General features: G+C 39.2%; 1 protein-coding gene across 2 annotated transcripts in view; it reads right to left on the reverse strand.

The window, feature by feature from the left end:
• The window catches only part of LOC119726737 (SLIT-ROBO Rho GTPase-activating protein 1-like), a 58,604-nt gene that overhangs the window by 25,422 nt on the left and 12,788 nt on the right, over positions 1-20,394 (reverse strand). The window contains exons 1-3 of one of the 2 annotated variants that reach the window (XM_038198568.1): positions 14,503-14,560; positions 10,305-10,482; positions 8,337-8,505 (exon numbers count right to left, since the gene is read on the reverse strand). In XM_038198568.1, coding sequence (XP_038054496.1) covers positions 8,337-8,505; positions 10,305-10,482; positions 14,503-14,545 — 390 coding nt within the window. In that variant the 5' untranslated portion in view covers positions 14,546-14,560. Of the gene's footprint in view, positions 1-8,336; positions 8,506-10,304; positions 10,483-14,502; positions 14,561-20,394 lie in introns of those variants that run through there. The other variant, XM_038198567.1, reaches the window with a different exon arrangement.

Raw genomic sequence — 20,394 nt, forward strand, 5'->3', positions numbered from 1 at the left:
CCAGACTTAATTGTGACCACACTTGTGACCAGTCTTGTGACTAATCTTGTGATGGATTTGTGATTTACTTGCGACTGATCTTGTGATGGACTTGTGACTTACTTGTGACCAGACTTGTGCTTTACTTGTGACCAGACTGGTGATGGACTTGTGATTTACTTGCGACTGATCTTGTGATTTACTTGTGACCAGACTTAATTGTGCTTTACTTGAGATCAGACATGTGATGTACTTGTGACCAGACTTGTGATTTACTTGTGACCCGACTTGTGATTGACATGTGATTTACTTGTCACCTATCTTGTGATGGACTTGATTACAAGTACATGTACAACACCTCAACAGCTGGTGCTCTTTCAGGACCTCAGACAAAGACCTTTCAAGAACCCAAATGGTTGATCTTTCCAGATGTCAAAGTTGTACTCACACCTTCGCGTTGAACCACTGGTCATCATAACTGTGGCACTGGACGGCCCACCCTCCCCAAATCCTTGTGAATTGAAGAACACATGTTCGCACTTCTTTTGGTTCAAATTTAACAACACCCCCACATTGCAAACCTACGCACATATGTCCTGCAACACTTAATTTAATTGCCAGATCTTTGGCACTGGATTATAGTTGTATTGTACATATGTATAAATGAATAAATAAGGTATTTAGAAAAAATTATCCCTTAACATAACCTGAGTGTATGTTAAGCACTTGGAAGAATATGGCAACTTAACAGGAAAGTTGTACCTTTAATGTTGTGAAATCTGTATACATGTACTGTACGTAAATGTACTGGACTTCTTTAACAATTTCATAAATCAAGAATGTCTGATAACATTTTATATGGTAATGTACATGTAAGTAAAGAATCATACAAAAACAAATACCGGTATGGTAAATGGTGTGATGTACATGTACATGTACAGTACTGTACATCATTCATACTCTATGTAGAAACTTGTACATTGCATTTCTGGTCTATAGTGCAATGAATTCAAAAAAGAACAAAAGTAAATATTTCCCAACTGGTAAAAAGCAATTCTTTAGTCTTTGACATGTGTGCAACAGGCAATGCCCATACTACCAGTACAGATATAATTTTTTGTTCAGTATACATGCACAAATGTACATGTCTGTCTGCAACTTTCTGTACTAGCTTAAAGGGAAAATACAACATTTGCAAACATCAAAAAATAAAACTACCAAATCATTTTGAAATACCTTGCTGGACTGTTAGTGAATGAAAAGCATTCTGTAAAATCATGGGACCTGGTATACTGTCATTTTCAAGAAAAGTGGTATTTTTGTATGAATTTCCAACGCTGATCGGCCGACCAGCGTTGGAAAAAACTGGCTTTTTTTCAAATACTGGCCCCAATATATATTTCCAACCCCCCAATTCCATCCATTTCTGAAAATTACAGCAAAAGCAAATGATGTATATTCCCTTTAATTGCACTCAACACTGTAATTCTATGGTTTTCGAGTTTGAGGAAACACTGTGACCACAAATCCACAAAGAAGTGCCTATGAATGCATTTAATTACACGTGTACTTGAACATCCATATGAAGAGCTGACTGGAAAAATACATGTGCAATTTATGCAAATTACCAGACTATTTCAGCCAGACAAATTGTCAACTGAGCTGCCCGGCAGTCTGGCCGGCCTCAGCTGATGAGAAAACCAGATCTTGCTACAGCTCTAACCATGCATAAAGAGATACATGTACATGTACAACACGTGAGTGCCGCCATGTTATTGGTATGTAGTCTGGGTTCAAGTCACTCATAATTGATGATGGATCGTGGCACAGGAGAAAATGTATTTACTCTTATATTAAATAGTCTTCTTTACTCCTTCTCTGGATTATTATAATAAAAAAAAATCAACTTTTTAAAGCCTCCCACTATGTAGTTTATACATACATGTACACGTATTTATTTGGTACATTATGTACAGAGTCATTGATCAATGTAAAATCAATGAATATAACATGTTTAAGGTCAATAAAAAAAAAAGTGGAAAGTTACATGTAACTTCTAACACTTTTTTTCAAAGCATTGACAATATACACGTTTCTCATTAAAAAAAAAGCACAACAAAGCATTGCATATTTTGGGAAATCCTACATTATGTGTATTATGTAAAAACTTTTTTTAAGGCCAAAAAAAAAAGTCTCCGGTTTCTGGTATGCGCCCGCGTCGCCGTAGCCATGTGCGTCGGCAAAATGAAAAAGTTTTTTTTTCAATGAAAGATGATGTCTCAAAACCGCCAAACTCACTGGTTTGACTGGAATTCTGCTGCTGCACAATTTTAACGTGTTATTAGATTGGGTTATGGTCGAGAATAAGCTTTATGTGGCCTCTCTGGACTCCCATATATTTGCACTAAGTTTCGTCGGGCACCATTTGCAGTCATCAGCCGACATTTGAAGCAAAAAAATCAGGTAAAAAAAAAAAAAAGCCGCGTCGCCGCACCACTTTTTGGGCAAGCTCCATACCAGAAACCGGCGACTTTTTTTTTGGGCCTAAAGCAGGGAAATCCATATTATAAATTTGTTTTCCTTCCAAATACAATGGATAGCATTTTCCGTGACATTATGCATGCAGGTGAGTGGCCTGACTACAACTACGAGTACGAGTACAACTAATGTTTTTTTAAAGACCCATTATTTTTCCGGGTCTTCTTTTGGTCGTGCATTACTGCACATTTAAGTGAACGTGTGCACTGCCTTTACACAAACAAAAATCTTGTTTTGTGCAATTTTTACCTGCATATTTACTTCCTGGTCGACTTTATTTGAACTGTACATGTAGTTATTATTTATTTTATACTACATGTATATTGTACATATACTAGTACATGATGTTTACATGTGCAATGCTTTCGGCTAGGTGAAGTGGATACATGTTCATCCAAATTGTAAATGATAATAAACAATTTAGTTTCAGTCTTCCTGTTGAAATTTGTTAACCGTCAAATTGTTTTACGTTAGATTTTTTTTTTCTGACAAGATATCGAAAGAATGGATTGTTCACACACGTACAAGATGAAATTTAAGGTCCAAATTGTGATATTTTTCCTGTCCCTAGTTACCTCGATCTGAACTATTTCTGCTATTAATTCAAATATCATTTTTTTTTAAATGACTTTAAGCTAATTTTTATTTGTTGGGTAGGTCATTTGCTTCACATAGGCCTACAGTAGGCCTACTCTTGGAGGAAGAATACATTAAAGCTACAGTCCATCATTTGTAATTTGTGCATTTTGTTCGTTTGAAGCAACAAAAGAGTTCAAACTCTAATGAAGGATACTGAGCAACTAACCTGATGAAGTTTCAGCTCAGCTTCAGCTGTATATTTCGAGAAAAACAACATTCTAGGATCTCGATTTCAAATCAAAAGTTGCAGTATCATGTTTTGAATTGGGCCTGAATTCAGCATCCGAGACACGCTCTCACTAAGCCGATTGCAGCTAGGTGATGTCGCGCACCGATCCGACGAATTATAGCAACCGCACGCGCATGTGTGTCATGCCAACGCTTGCGCGCACTTCGCCTATTGAAAAAAACGAACTACTAACGGAAATTTCCAACGGTGCTTCTTAAGAGACACCGTTGGAAAGGCCTTCTTTCGCTGATTTCTTCAAAATGACAGCTTGCCAGAAAGAATAATTTCACAGGGAGTTTAGTCCCCTTACTATCTTTCAACCAAGTATGTTTTTCAACTATAAACACGCCAGTTATTTTTTGGATAGCTGCAAATGATGGACTCTGGCTTTAAGCTAATTTTTATTTGTTGGGTAGGTCATTTGCTTCACATAGGCCTACAGTAGGCCTACTCTTGGAGGAAGAATACATTAAGAAGTGCATCCAGAATAACCGGTAACCTAGGACAGAAACAAACCTTGGGCCCCAAAATTTATGACTCACACGCAAAAAAAACAAATGGATCCGATACTGAACCCAGCCCAACAAGTGGGGTGTTTTTAATGTACATTTGCAAGCCATAAACCTCAGTGAGCTATTACATGTACATGTATGTCAGAATCCATTCAATTGGCTGTAGATTGCCATGCAGTGCATCGCAGCCTTTGGAAAAAAGGTCCATTTACTAAGAGGTAAATGTGCATTTTGAATAAGAAAATTATAGTGTGATGGAGAACTTTATAAACATTGGGGTTTGAAACCGGTTCAGGGCCTGACCGCCAATAATGCCCCGAGCCGAAGGTGAGGGCTATTATTAGCGACCAGGCCTTTAAAAAGCAATAAAATTGGTAAAAAAACGTGTAAAACCCACCGCGTGACAGGCTCTCGACCAATGGGAATTGATAAACTGTCTCAGGTATTGATAAATGTGCATGTTTAATACTGTCCACTGTTTAACAGGTTACAATTAAAGGGAATATACCACATTTGCAAACATTGCAAAATAAAACCACCATGTTTTTACAAAACATCTTACTAGGATGTTGGTAAATGACTGTCTAAAGCACCCTGTAAAATTATGGCACCTGGTGTGAAGTCATTTTCAAGAAAATGGTATTTTTGTATACATTTCCAACGGTGGTCGGCTGACCACTGTTGGAAAAACCTAACTATTTTTCAACTACTGCTCCAAATTTACCAAATTTTTTTCAGTCCAAATTTTGTTTGCTGTCGGTTACATGTTCATGAATGGGTGCAGGCCAGCTAGACTGGTTCCCTTACCTTACAATTTTGATCCTTACCTTACTTAATTGATCCTTTTCATCTTTAGTGGAGTCAGGGAACAAGACTACTGGAACATTTGTGTTTTTCCTGGTTTTTCCAGCATTTTCGAACACAAAACTTCAAACATGTCAGTGTAACAATATTTGATCTATTATACTAACCCCTCAAATGGTTCATTTCTGAAAATTACAGCAAAAGCCAATGATGTACATGTATATTCCCTTTAAAGGAAGCATACACTCAAAATTGTATGTGTACACAAGTAGTTGTGAACACTGCATTATGCAAGCAAATTGGGGACTCTCCAGGGTGGATTCAAAGCGGTTACTGCCGGGAGGGGCAGAGGGTGTGCAGGGGGAAGGGGGAGGGAAGAAGGGCTGAATCAAGTTTTAAAAAAAAGGCCTTATTTGAGATATTTTGGTCACTGTGGGTGGGGGCACCCCCTCCACACTCCTTGGATCCGCCTCTGACTCTAGTATACAACAGATGAATTGTTTCGTTACGCATGATTAACTTCAATAACAATGACATTCTAGTAGCTGGCATGGGAAAACCCTCAGCCACAAGGCAGCCTTCCAGAAACAATTCCTTCCTGCTTAGGCAATGTCTTATAGTGAAAGACAAACAAAATGGGGATTCACAAGCTGGGCAGCTATACTAGGAAACGGTTCTGTCACAACAAGGAAATTTACTGAGACAAAAGTTCTCCTCAGAATGATCAGAATTCCCTACATGTAGATAAATCCTCAATGTCACTTGAAAAAGACAACCTTCACGTACCGGTACCATGTGACCACAATGCTACACTGTTTTCCTAATAAACATGTATCTTAATTAATGATGGAGAATTTATATGGTACAGACACTGTCACTGTTATTGCTATTGGAAATTGGAAGTTTGTGAGAGCATTTTTGGAAAAATTCCATAACTGTTATAATTTGTGTACGGATGCAGTTTCCTTATTTCTTCCTCAGTGGCTATCACGGTAACTGCATGTATCTATTAAAAACATGAACATTACACCATATAATATATGTAATGGTGTACACGTACATATATGTAAACATGTACTGTGGTGCATGCATGTACTTTTTCAAAAACACTTGCATGCTTTGATCTGCAAAACTGCGTTAAATTTGCAAATTATGTCTTCAAAAATAATCACAACAGTTGCTTTAATATGCATCTTTTTGCTGCTAATAGCACAAATAAAATCAAACTTGCATTTTGTCACTATCAAAAATTTCCAGCACCATAATATCTCTAAATTAAACCCTTCAAAACGTTTCAATTTAAAAAAAAAAAATTAAATTGGACAAGACTGATCTGATAAGCAAAAAAAAATAACCCTTTTTCTTGCTTTTTCCTGCTTAACTGTAAAGATTAAGTTCAAATGGACCCAACCCTACCCAAAATTAAAACTGCCTTTTTTTTTCTTAGAGTATCACCAAAAAAAGAAAATACATAAACAGCAAAGCCTGCATAGCCCACTAACGACAACAGCAATGATGCCCCAATTTTACAAAATTTCAACCTCCATTCATTCAAACATCCATCAATTTTAAAACCCTGCCCCGAATCCACGCTTTCCCTAACTCAAGCCGGGCCGGCGGCGATGAGTATACGGCGCCAGGGGTCATTCAAAAATTTAAGAGTCTGGGTCTCGTAATTTAAAACAAAACAGAACAAAATGACCAGTATCCGCAATTCTGAATGCACTTTGATTACAAACAGTAGCTAGGCAATGCTGGATGAGTCATTCTGGCAAACTGGCCTGCCCGTGCATTACGCATGGTCTTTTTATATACAACTGAGTCATTTCAGGTGTTTTTTCCCACTGCATTACGATGGTGCCACGTCGTCATCAGGACGCTCGTTTACGGGGGAATGCCGCTTGTCAAAAGTAATTATGACGTGCTCGATTCAACAGGTTTGGGTGGGTGATTTTATGTTTAGAACTGAAGTATACAAATAATAAAGACAAAAGTAGTAATTAAATCTTTTTTGATTATTTAACACGTTTTCGCTTGAATCGCAACTTTAGAATAATTCCTTTATGACACCTGCTACTCAAGTCACTTAACATAAAAAAGTAATGATGCCCTCCTCAATGCTTTTTAACAAAATAGATTATGTTTCTCCTACATGTAACAAATTTTCAATTGTATGCTCTTTTTAACAAAAATTATGTTTTTTATTTTGAGCCCCTGCAACTCTATAAAAGGCTTTAATTTCTGGTTCAGTTTGTACCTCTCACGTACAAAACGGTCTGCCTGAATGATTGTTTATTGTGCAGCCGAAAAATGATTTGGAAAGTACTTATTCCAAGACTAAACATGGGCTGATGTTTTGTTTGATGTCTCATTCTGAATTAAATAACTTTTGTATTGCTAGAAAAATAGCAACAAAGGAATGTTCATTTCTTTTTTCACTGAGACACTAGAAAATAGCACGGGGAAAGCACCTTCAAAAATTATTATCTTTAAGCATTTGCCTGTTAAGCCCTTTGCAATTATTTATAAAACCCTGTTATTCCTGAATACTTTCTCATCGATACAACCAAAGTCAGAAATTAAATGAAAATATCTGAAGGCATTCTATGATGCAACAGTTCCTGGGGTTACATGTATTTACTGAGTTACATCACGTAGAATCCAGAATGAGTCAAAAGATTGAAAACCACAGAGGAAAACAATGAATGCACCCTGAAGATGGAAATGAAAATGTTTCTCCCCCTTCTACTTGGATTTTAAGTATACAGCATGAATTATATACTGGGCAGAAACAGGATATACCTCAGGCTGTAAGGAAATCGTGTAGGTGGATGCAACAATGGCAACGCACTGACTAAAGGGCATAGCAAGCTGTGGTATGAAGTCAAGGGGCTGCACTTTGTGCTTAGCATTTTAGACTCTCAGGGAGATTTATTATTTTGGGCTACACATGTAGGTGCAGTGGGTTGGGGTTCGGTTACTTTCTGTACGGTAGTCAGGCTGGGCTGAGTTTGGTTGGGCAGGACTGGGTTGGGGTGGGATGGGGCGGGGCGGGGCGGGGTGGGATGGGGCGGGGCGGGGCAGGCCGGGGTGGGCCGGAGTGGGCGGGGCCGGGCTGGGCTGGGTTGGGTTGGGCTGGGCTGGGCTGTGCTGGGTTGTGTTAGGGTTGAGTTGGGATGGACTATGTTACATGTACATGTACGTTGAGATGGGGCACATCTGGGCTGGGCTTGGCTGGGTTGTGTTGGGCTGGGCTTGGCTTGGGCTTGGCTAGGTTGGGCTGGGATGGGCTGGGCTGGGCTGGGCTGGGCTGGGTTGTGTTAGGGTTGAGTTGGGATGGACTATGTTACATGTACATGTACGGTGAGATGGGGCACATGTTCATTGTACCGGTAGGCTGGGCTAAGCCAAGTTGAATTGGAATTGGCTGGGTTGCACTGAGCTGGGTTTTGTTTGGTATGGGTGGGTTGGGTTGTGTTGGCATGGGTTGCATTTTGCGGGGATGGGTTAGATTGAATTGGTTTGGGTTGGGTAGGAATGAGTTGAGTTAATTTGAGATGGCTTGAGTTCGGTTGGGTTGGCTTTACTTAGGTCAGGTTCAGGGTGGGTCAGGCTGGGGTCAGGCGTAAACCCACCTTTTTGTAGACATTATCCAGGCCATCCCGGATGGTCCCAAAGTTGTTGGTGAGATTGTAGTTTAGACACTGGCTGAGTGTAGAGTGTTGCTTGTACTGACTTTTGGTCATATCCACCAGCATGTTCCAGCATGCTGTGGTTGATGGGATGCCACCCTCTCGGTCTTTCCTGTCAACAAAAACACAGAGGATTATACATGTGTACCAATACAAGAGATTCATTTGCAGTCCCCATAGACATCTTCGGTCCCCATAGCATCTTCGGTCCCCATAGAGCCATGGGAAAACTTGTGCGTAGTCCCCACAAGTTACGAAGCAAGAATGCGTGTACATGACGTATCATGTTTGTCTGCCAATCATTCAATACACTGGTGACAACAGAACATTTTTGAATGGGGGAAAGGAATTTTAAATGAATCCATCTGTGGCACTCTCTACAGGATGGGGAGCTCATAAAGTTTTAAAAATGTGTGTGGGGGAGGGGGGCAATGACCATGTCCTCCCCTGACCTTGACCCCTGCCTACCCAACTCACAACCCCCCCCCCTCCCAATAGCCCTAATTAGCCCTAACCCCCAACAGCTTTTCTCTAGGCACCCTGCCAAATGCAACAAAATGCAACTTGGCTGAAATGAGAACCCTGCTAAATGCAACAAATTGCAACAGTGGATTATGTTGCATTGTGCAGTGAACCCAGTGCATACCAGCCTTGGCACCAAGCAGGTACCCTGAATGAAGCAACCAAATGCAAGAGTGGATTCTGTTGTATTGTCCAGCACTATGAGCAATTACCCTGCTAAATGCAACAAGATGCAATAAAGCACGGAGACTTGAGTTGGCTGCTAAATGCAACAGTATTCAACAACTTTTGCTTTCTGTTGCATTTAGCAGGGTTAGGGCTAAGATAGCAAACGATCAAAAAAATACAATCCCAAAACATAGACGCACAAGCAAGAGGAAACATAATAACAGAACATCAGGAAATAAAGAATTGATTTCCGAATAATGCAGTAACACAACTTTTAGAAACAACAAAGATTAAAAATAGAATCTCCTAACGAGCCTCGTTTAGTGGAATTTAGAAGGGAACAAAAACAGTGATGGAAAGTCACAAAAGAGGAAATTGGGCTGAAGAGTAGAATTTCTGATAAGGAACAAGTATGTAACCTATCCATTCTGACAGGATTTGAGGATTTGCCTGCCAACTTTCTAACCTTTCAGAGGTGGACAGATTCATAAACCGCCAAGATACAAAAGGAGTTTAAGAGCACGCTGAGAAATGCTTGACTGCTGAGAAAGGCCAAGTGCTGCCAATGAACTGCCAATCAGCGCATACTTTTCTAAGCCAGGCAATGCTCACCAATTTCCACAAGAAATCCCTTATACGGCTAATAATACCAATAGGCCTTAGTGGGATATATGAGAAACATGTGTAGTCAGTTTGTTAAATGTCAGCATTTTTTGCACTGCTGGCAGAGACCGTCTCCAAATGTTAATGAGTACATGTAAAACTGATTTTTGTGTAGGTGGGAAGAAATTCTCTCCTCATGTATGACATTCCTGAAAATGTTTAACATTATGTACAGTCGAATTACAGGTTTTGCCCTTCACCGACGTATAAACACTACATACTCAGTGTGTTACCTCCCGAGTGAAAGTTGGGAAAAAAATCACTCGGGTGGGACTCGAACCCACGACCTCCTGCTTTCTAGTGCAGACATCTTACCACTCGACCACAAAGCTAACGGGATTGGTTGGCTGGTTCGAATCTGATGTACATGTACATCAGTTTCAGGTTTTTGGGGGGCGGGTCAAGAGCCCCAAAATGGGTAGCTCTGATGTGAACCAAAGAATATACCGGTAAAAGGGATGCCCTAATTCCTAGCACCCAAAATGGCCTAGGAAATATGGGTTAAATTTTGAGAAAGATGATACAAATTGGAAGGTACATGTAAGCAACGCAACTTACTGGACAGCTTTTTGCCTTCTGGTCAGGCGTTCATGTAATCTCTCAAGGTTCTTGGCGTATTCCATCTCTACCTCCGCCCGTAGCTTCATGTACTCCTGCAGGTCCCCCAGCTGCTCCCGTTGGGCGTCGTAACGGTTGTCCAGACATTTCAGTTGGTCTGTCAGTCGCTGACGAATATCTGCAGAAAAGACCAACCTTTCATTAAGTAATTAATTCTTTCACAATCAAAAATATTGTGAGCGACTCTGGATGCCGTACATCACCATGTGATTATCGAAAAGAGGCCCTTTTTTTGGCAATAAACGTTGACGCATGTACACAAGGTATTCTTTTGCACATTGAGCCGGCAGATTTCTCTTCTTTTTTTCCTGACAGGAAAAATACAAGTTCAAAATTTGTTATTACATGTATGATGAGTGTATTCACAAAACTTCCAAAATGTAGCAATTATGTTTGTGATATCACACACAAACACAGGAGGAAATGTGAACAACTGCAAAATAATAATGCATTTTCTAGATTTACACTTTGAAAGGTGTTCTTGGAAGTAATAATGTGGGCACCAGCCTCGACTCCATGGGCGCGTGCATGTTCCTTCACTAACCCCTGGCCATGAGAAATACATAAACGACGCTGACCGGCTATTCAGAGCGTACTGCGCAAGTATTTTGAAGACTGCACATCCTATGCGTTCGCCCATTATCTCCTGCACGTCACATCACATCCACAATTTTTTTTCAAGACTGCGCGATGCCTACGAAATGGATTATGGAAGCCTCATTTTTTTCACTCCCCAAAACCAGTATCTTGTGTTGTAAATAAAGGACGACAGAGGTGTTCATTTAATATAAATCATTGCTAAATAACGCAACGTCGAAATCTCATGTTTAAAAGCATTGATTCTACCCCCCCCCCCCCAAAAAAAATATCTTTCAATATTTTAAGCACTGCGTCGCGCGTTAGATACATCGACTGCAGTCCTAATTTAAATGTGCCAATATTTGACACATTTAACTTACACAATTCCATGGGCTAAGATCGCGCAAGGCATGATGGGAACCAACATGGCGCAGCAACATGGTACCCATGGAAATGAGGTTGCGTTGTCACCCTTTCTAAATATTTGGGGGGCAGCACTACTTTTCAGCAACAAAGCCACTGGTAATTCTGTCAAGTGTCCGCGGATATCAGTTTATTCAATTTTTCTGTTTAGAAATGACTGTTAAAAGACATACCAGTACATGTAAACGACAAACAAAACCAAGTAACCTCCTTGACTTCTGAATAATTTTGGAAGCTTGGTGGAAAACATGAATACTGCTACTTATGGACAATGGTGCTTAAAAACAATCTGCTTAACAGGAACCTAAAACCTGTTTACTATAAAATAAAATGAAGTGGCCTGCGCAGCACATCAAATGGAAAAAAAATGTTTATTTTTTGCACTGTCCTAAGAGTCCGACCGAATGACAAAAATAATTTGTTATTGTAATGATCTTTAATACTGCAAAGTACATGTACAACTCCCATCTGCTTCCCAAAAAAGGCAATACAAGCATTACAAGCTAACTCACTCACCCACTGTGCATGCTACAAAAATGATTTACAAATTCTATAAATACCACGCAAATTCTCTTGCACAAAATTTGTAACCAAATCTTTCGGCCCTCTTATTTTATCAATAAACACTGGCTCCTAATGAAGTGTGTAATGGCAGTAGTGGAGAAACGTGTTCCCTGCGGAGCAACGAGCTGGGAGAGTTCACTTTATAGCGACAAGTGAGTGTTGACGGATTGGTGGATTGGCCGATTGGCCAATCAGTCTATTTGTCGTCACTAGGTATTGCATTGAAGGGAATTTGGTCTTTGTTTCATGTCAAATTACATTTGCTGCAGACTGTCATATTTGTACAGAATACTGTACATGTACATTTTCATTACATGTATGCGAAAGTGTACTGTGCATGTTTCGTTTCAAGTCAACACAGGTAAATAATGTGTCAAATGTACCAGTACCTGCACATTATATACATAAACAATGTGGATAGTTCTTCTGAGAATCTAATCCATGGGCAATTATTCACGAGTTGGCCATATTGAGTTGAAAGTTACATGTTAATATTTGGAACTTTGCAAAGAGAAATGAAAGTAGGGGCCTAAGTTAATTTATAATAAATTCCAGTCTGCTTCAATGAATAATTTTTAATTTTTAATTAAACATTCCCTAATGTTTAAAGTCATATTTAATTACCAAAAAATGACAGCAAAATAAGGCTGCATTGTGCCTGCATAAATAGTCTGGCACCATCCCATTGAACAGTTAACAATTAATGAAATACATTCAGGGAACATGACAAAAATGGCCAACTTGTGAATAAGGCCCATTAGGTTGTACAATGTACATGAACATGGGTCATTCTATAATTTTAGGGGCCAAATTGTGGCATATTTCTCTGTACTTTGCAATTTGCCATTCAAGTAAATCATTAAGAATGACTTCAAACAATTTTCCTTGTTGGGTAGATAATTTTCTATTCATAATAACTCTTGAGGAACGACTGCATTATTAAAGGGAATATACATCATTTGCTTTTGCTGTAATTTTCAGATATGGATGGAATTGGGGGGTTGGAAATATAAAGCAAATATAGTTACACTGACTTTTTGGAGGTTTTGGGTTTGAAAATGCTACTAAAACCAAGAAAAACGATCATTTTCCTGTAGTCTGGTTCCCTGACTCCATATAAGAAGAAACAGAGCAGTTAACATACATTGGGGAATTGTAAGGTCAGGGAACCAGTCTAGCTGGCTCGTACCCGTTCATGGGTTTGTAATCGAATGCAAACAAGTGCAATGGTCAATTGGGGCCAGTATTTGAAAAAAAGCCAGTTGTTTCCAACGCTGATCGGCCGATCAGCGTTGGAAATTGATACAAAAATACCACTTTTCTTGAAAATGACAGTATACCAGGTGCCATAATTTTACAGGATGCTTTAGACTGTCATTTACCAACATCCTATTAAGGTATTTCGCAAAAACTTGGTAGTTTTATTTTTCGATGTTTGCAAATGTTGTATATTCCCTTTAAGGGGATATTAAGGGTCCTGGAAATGCACCCAATTAAGCTACAAACGCGTGTTAAACGAAATGAAGTTAATTGGAAAGAGCGTTTCAAAGTAGGATATAAACGTCCACACAACCATAATCATCGTCTTTTCTCAGGAACGGTAAGACATTCTAAGGTCAGTTGCCTTTCACCAGAACTTTGGAATAGGAAAAGAAAACAATCCAAACATACAATTTTCAGGGATTTCAGGCCGTAATGCACCTTTAAAAAGTGCATCGGAATTTTAAAAAATCATCTAGCTATGTCAGCTGGACAGGGAAAAAAGTGGGCCCCAAATTTATAAAACATTTGACCCATATTGAATACCAGTACATTTTATTGTGCAGGTTTCTTTTCATGCCAACACAGATACAGCCAAGACGTACCAGTATGCTGTACACATACATGTACAATGTACATGTATACATTTGTATATAAATTCACTGTACATACATGTACATCTAAATATATGTACAGTGCCCGTACATGTAAATAATCAATTGGGACAGTTTTATAGAATCTTTGTCATCAAGTTGTACAACATGTATACATACGTGTACATGTAAAATGTACATACATGTATGTACATGTATGTATTTATTTTTCATATTCATGTACTCACATGATGTACATGTACAATGTACATATGTACAACCTACAATTTTCTGAGAAACATGCACTATTGACACGAGTCATGAAAATATTCAGTGAATTTACTAATCACATCAAAAGAAACAGTGAACATCAATACATGTTTTTGTAAATATTCCATGATGTCGTACCACTTGTTATGCCAAACTGTTGGATAAATAAATTACAGACCTACCGGTACACGTACACATGTACCGGTACATTAATTTGGTACACATGTTGACGCATGAAATTAGGTTAATAAATCACATGATGTACATTTCGAAATACCTATTGATGTACATTTAATATGTAAATGTGCACATGTATACATTAAAATCACTTATATATTTACACACACTTGCTTTTGCTTTTCATGCAAATTTACGTGTATCTGATCTTAATGAACAATGCATGCATGCACAACTTGAACAATAACAATTTACAAACATGGAACCTGTACCTTGAGATAATGCTCTCGTTGACTCCAAGCTTGAGGTTTTCATTATTATATCAGACTGTTACAATGGAGTTAAATTTGTATACAATAGGCCTACTTGTGCACATGTGTTAGGGTTGACGCAATTGTGTCCGACCATGGGCCCGTCACAACATCAGACATCCCTCTCGAGTGAGGCCGCAACATCGAATGATGCACTATGCATCATCCCCACAAGACCCTTTACACTGGCTTACTATTGTGCTCCCTCTGTGCAACGAACGACTGAAAAACTGCGTCAGCCCGGCCCCGGGGCTATTCTAAATATTATTACCCATGACGGATAGAGGGAGGTGTGAGTCTGCTGCCACGCGGGGCTCACGGGCAAGAAACCCTGCTGGCAGTGTGTCCCCTGTAACAACAGGGCTGCTATCGAGCTGCAACATGCACCATGTTTTCTGTTTGCTTTTAGCGCTGACACACAAGAGCTTCGCGTGTCAACGTCTGAACCACAGCGATTATCAGTTTTCCAACCCCCCCAAAAAGGGAGGAAAAATCTCATTTTCGTTGTCATTTGAGGAAAAGCCTCAGGGGTATTTCATTATTCTGCTTTGTTTCGGTTCACCAGAGCCGAGGGTTTCGCGGGGTGGTCTCCATTGGCCTCGATCATTCGGGTTAAAAACTAACTAACGGTGAGTTGCCTGAAGCAGCGGGAATCCAATTTAGTTTTGGATTCAGGATGGCCCTATTCCGATGCTTAATCACGTCTTGTTTTAGGATCAGGTTACGTTACTATTCTATTCTAATCAGCCAACAAGGAAAAGTAACTGCTCTTAGCAAAAACCTGACACTGTCAGGTGTGCTCTTGTTTGTCCCCCCCCCCCAAAAAAAAAATATTCAAAATCAGAATATTGTGTTTCAAAAATGATCCACTTCCAGCTTAGTTTCAGTACATTTTCCCACAATGTAAAAACAACAATGCAGCAAAATAGCAAACTAAAAAGGACTAAATAAAAATGTCCCGTCTGTCACATCCCATCTGTCACGACATTAATGAGCCTGGTGTTTCCAGTTCCATGTTTTGAATTACTAAGTAAAGTGTTCACTGATTATTGGCATAAAAGTGATTAACTTTGAAAGAAAAAAAAACATTAAATTTCCCAGGGGAACAGACAGCTTTTTCCAACGAAAGTCATTTTCAAAATGTGGAGTGTCATTTCCGTCACACTGATTTCACTTTGTCACTATACAGCCACTGATCCTCTAGTTTCATGGATTGTTTACTTAAGTTGAAATAAGAGTGTTTACTTTGACTTTATACATATATTAGATGGTTACACCTTGGTTGTGGTAGTGTAAATCTGTCCCATCTGTCACGCCGGAATAATGAAACAGTATCTGAAATTATGTATTCCATCACACAGGCTGACGCTGTCATTCAGAATGTAAAAAAAATAATAGTAGAAATTTTGTAAATACCTCAGGCAATTATCTTCACCAATAAAGGCAACTCGAGCTTACATACTGATAGTCTTCATATTCACAGCCAGAAACTTTTACAGTTTGATACAGTTCTGAAATTGGTGCAATGGAATTTAATCAGGTGCTAAATTCAGAGTTCAGCTTGCTGTCAGCAAAATCATACTGATTTGGTACATGTACTATACATGCATGCTTTTTTGCTAACCACCTCCCCCCCCCCCTCCCATCAGACAAGGTACACTTTTATGTATGTACAATGTATAGTATGTTCAACAGGTTTAGTTTCCTACTGTACATACATGTACATGTATTTCACATCTTAAAATGCTTTTGTTCCTGGAAATGATGCTATAACACTTTGCACGGCACCAGCGTAAAGTCAAACTGGATGATGATGCCTAGCGGCGATATCCAGTCAACTTTCTGAGATTCTGAGAACACAAAGACTAATCAGGTGACAAATTAAGACTATTGAGTGCCTAGTTGTACATTCCCTTTCCCTTAATCCTGCACAAAAAAAGGTTCTTACAGAAAAGCATGGTACATTTACAAGTAGTGGTGGCTCCTTATAGTGGCAACAATATGTTTACAGCACATTCAAGGTGCCTTTGATTAAAGAAAGCATTTCACAGCACTTCACGTTAAATACACAAACAAATACATGTTCCTGAGCAATCCTGCCTACATATGTACATGTAGACCCAATTGGCATCTTTGCCAGAGAATAATGAGCCAATTCACTGTGAAGAGATGGCTACCATTTGGTTATAATTCCAGCTATGCACGTTTATTTCATTTGTAAACTTTAAGTGCCATTTTGGGTATTATGCCACAAGGGCAAACAAATTAAGCTGTGGTTGCATGGCAAAAGATTTTGCCAAAAATGGCATTTTAACTCCCCCAGTAAGAAAGAGGCATTTTTAAGCCTTCTACATCCCGGTACATGTACATGTAGCACTTGTTGGCTTTTTTTTTTCTTTCTAATTTTCAACAATCAAATAATGTGTTTGGAAACATTATTAACAAATCTTTATTTTTGCAACGTTGACCTTTCATAATTTGGCAACCCGTGGTTGGCAAAAAGTGCCATCGGCCCACAGGCTGGAACAGTCTATATTACAAATGTCAAGGAACAAATTTGCAGACAAATACAATGACAACTGGCCTTCCACTTGTGTGTGTGTATGGGTGTGTTGGGGAGGGGGGGGGGGGTCAATCAATACCTGATGGATGAAAGCGGATACATAATTCTTCAATAATGATTGAATTGTCTGCATTGATAATGAAATGTCAATGCTGGTCACTACCTTTTATGGTTGGGGAAAGAAAGGTCGGTCAAACAGTGAACAAAGACAAACTGTAGGTATACAAGTACATTTGTAGTTTCAAGACCGCGGGCTTCATACACTAAAATTATTTCCTGGTTGCGATTGGGGCACTGCTAAGTACTGAAACTACATCCATTCACATTGGGGATTTGCGCCAATATTTCCATATGCAATACATGCAGTTGATATGAGTACACGTACCGGTACAATGCACAAAAGGCATTTGTCTGCTTTAGAAAATTGGTTTCCAAACCTGCCTTGAATTGAAAAAAAAGGGTTCAAGTTGGTAAAGTTTATTGGATACACATTTTTGCACAAGTATCAGAATGGGATATGTCCAAAAAGCATACAGCAGGGGCGGATCTAGCTTTAAGAAAACAGGGGGGTTGACACGAAAGGAGGGGGGGGGGGTTGAGTGAAGGCGGGTACATTTATCATGAAGCAATTTTCAGTTGCGTTCACTTGGGTCTAAAGAATACACATTTGCAAACATCAAAAAAACGAAATGATCAAATTGTCACGAAATATCTCACTAGATTGTTAGGGAATGACAGTCCAAAGCATCCATTAAAATCGTGGCTCCTGGTGAGCTGACATTTTCAAGAAAACTTGTATTTTTCCAACGCTGGTCGGCCGACCAGCGTTGGAGAAAAGTGGCTTTTTTTTTCAAAAACTGCTCCAAATTTTTCATGTTTAGTTATTCCGCATTTACTTTGCAATTGTTTTACACGCCTGTGAAATGGTTCAAGCCTACTAGACTGATTCTCTGACCTTACAATTCCCCCAGTCTATAAATTGCTCCATTTAATCTTAAGTGGGGTCAGGGAACTAGACTACAAGAACATGATTGGTTTTCTTGGTTTTTCCATCATCTACAATGTACAAGCCCAAAACGTGAAACAAGCCAGTTTAAAAATTTTTGCTATAACATAATCCTCCAAATCCATTTATTTCTGAAAATTGCAGCAAAAGCAAATGTTGTACATTCCCTTTAAGAAACTAAAAAAAAATAGGCATACAGTAACTTGCAAATTTATGCAAGGCCTCTTTTTTATCAATTAAATGAGCCCTAACCCCCTAATTCATCAGGTGCTCACTAGCAGGAAAAATCCTAACAAAAAATCCTGAAATCAGAAAAAACCTGAAAAAAATCTCAAAATAAGGAAAAAACCCTGACATGTACGGTACATCTTACCCTTGTACGATAATTAATCCAGGCTCTAAAAACAAATTTGCCAACAAATATGCAGCATGTGATGAGGAAGTAACCATTTGAGTCTGGAGATTTCTGGCATGTGACTATTAACAGGCATGCAACTGGGAAATCACAAAAAAAGAGGAAATTCAAATTTTTCCCAGACTTTGTACAGTATTTTCTATTTTCAATGGCACACATGGGAAGTAAAAAAAAAGAGGAAATCAGCTGATCCGAGGAAAAGTTGCATGCCTGTATTAAGACAAAGAAACCTCATTCTACTCATACAGCTAAAAAAAAACACCAAATAATCCATGCTCTCATTAATGCATGCAATACATGTACATCAAGCTTTCTGTTCTTAATACTAACAGATGATACCGGTACATTTAAGACCATACAGTGTAATATCAGCCTTTAACTTCCATTCGTAAATGCCTACTTAGACAGTTAACCCATTCCCATTGGTCGAGAGCCTGTCACATGGCCGGTCATTAACGGTAATAAAGACATGGCTGGCGGATCTTAAGGTTGCAGACCAGTAAATAAGTTTCCATAGACCCCAATGATAAACGGTACTCACAACTCTCTTAGAGGTGTTCAAGACGTACATCAAATTAAAGCTTATTTCATCATCTTTCATTTTCTGTTAAATTTTCTGGGGGGGGGGGGAAAACCAATGACTTTTGGGAGAAAATTCCATCCAAAGATTATCACCCCTAAAACCAGTCCTGAAGCCCATCGCCATTTTGAAAATGGACGCCTTCGCTCCAGTGCAAAATAGAGCCATTTTGGGGCAAAATAGAGCCATTTTGGGGCAAAATAGAGCCATTTTGGGGCATAATCATCATCCACATTTCACAGAAATAATGTAAGCTTGCAGTCCTCTGCACGGCTTCCACCCATATTTTGTACAAACCCTCAAGTTCATGGCCCACAATATGCTAAAATACCGAAGAATTTGAGGGCATCCAAATCGTGACTTAGCCGGCGTAGGCAATTTCGGACCGATTTACTGGTCTGCACCCTCAAACTTTTCCAGTTGTCACATGAAATTTGGACTCCTATGAAATCTAGTTCCTAAATATTGGTTGAACGTTCACAATCCCTATGAAGGCATGCGCAATGCTACCAGTAACTTGAGTAAGTCAATATTTTATGGTCCCAAATTCACAACGCACTCGCCACTCAGCATCTACGCAACATCGCGCAATTACCCTTGCCTTCCGCTCGGGTAATTATCAGCATCCAGACTCCAACTGCATCATTTTTCATAAACCACTGCCAATCTTGGACGATTTACAGTCTTTGGTAGCAAACAGGGTATCAAAATATAGCTCCAATTGTAACAAAATTTCCCAATAAATGACACCATCATAAGACGATCAGATTCAATATTATAACCCCTCCAATGAGTGTGGAATTTCCTCTTTTTTTGTATATTAGAAAAAACACAGCCCTACCCTACAATTAACCTTGCACTAAACCACACATGACCATGGGACAGGGTAGGCCCTGTCATGTAACAACCTTCATGCCTCTGAATATGGCCTTTCACAAGACCACACAATTGATGAGAGGGTCCACTGCACTTTCTTGCAGATTGTGCATTGGCACAAAAAGAATACCACAAAGACATGTAAATCGATGACTCATAATGAAAAAAAAAGGTCTTTAAAAAGTTACAGGTACTGGTACCTGTGGCTTCAAATAGACTTGTTAAATTTTTTTTTTCCATTTCGATTTCCTGGTCTGGTTTTTTTTTATGTACATGGACCTAACTCAGGTCAATCCAACAGGATCCAACTATTTTACATTTCTCTTGGATCCTGTTGGATTGAGCAGTAAACACTGTATTTGTTGGACTCAGCAAGCAATTGAAAAGATTCATACACGTGTACAATGTATGTA

The sequence above is a fragment of the Patiria miniata genome, unplaced genomic scaffold (genome assembly GCF_015706575.1).
Source record: "Patiria miniata isolate m_02_andy unplaced genomic scaffold, ASM1570657v1 HiC_scaffold_2, whole genome shotgun sequence".
NCBI classification, from domain to species: domain Eukaryota; kingdom Metazoa; phylum Echinodermata; class Asteroidea; order Valvatida; family Asterinidae; genus Patiria; species Patiria miniata.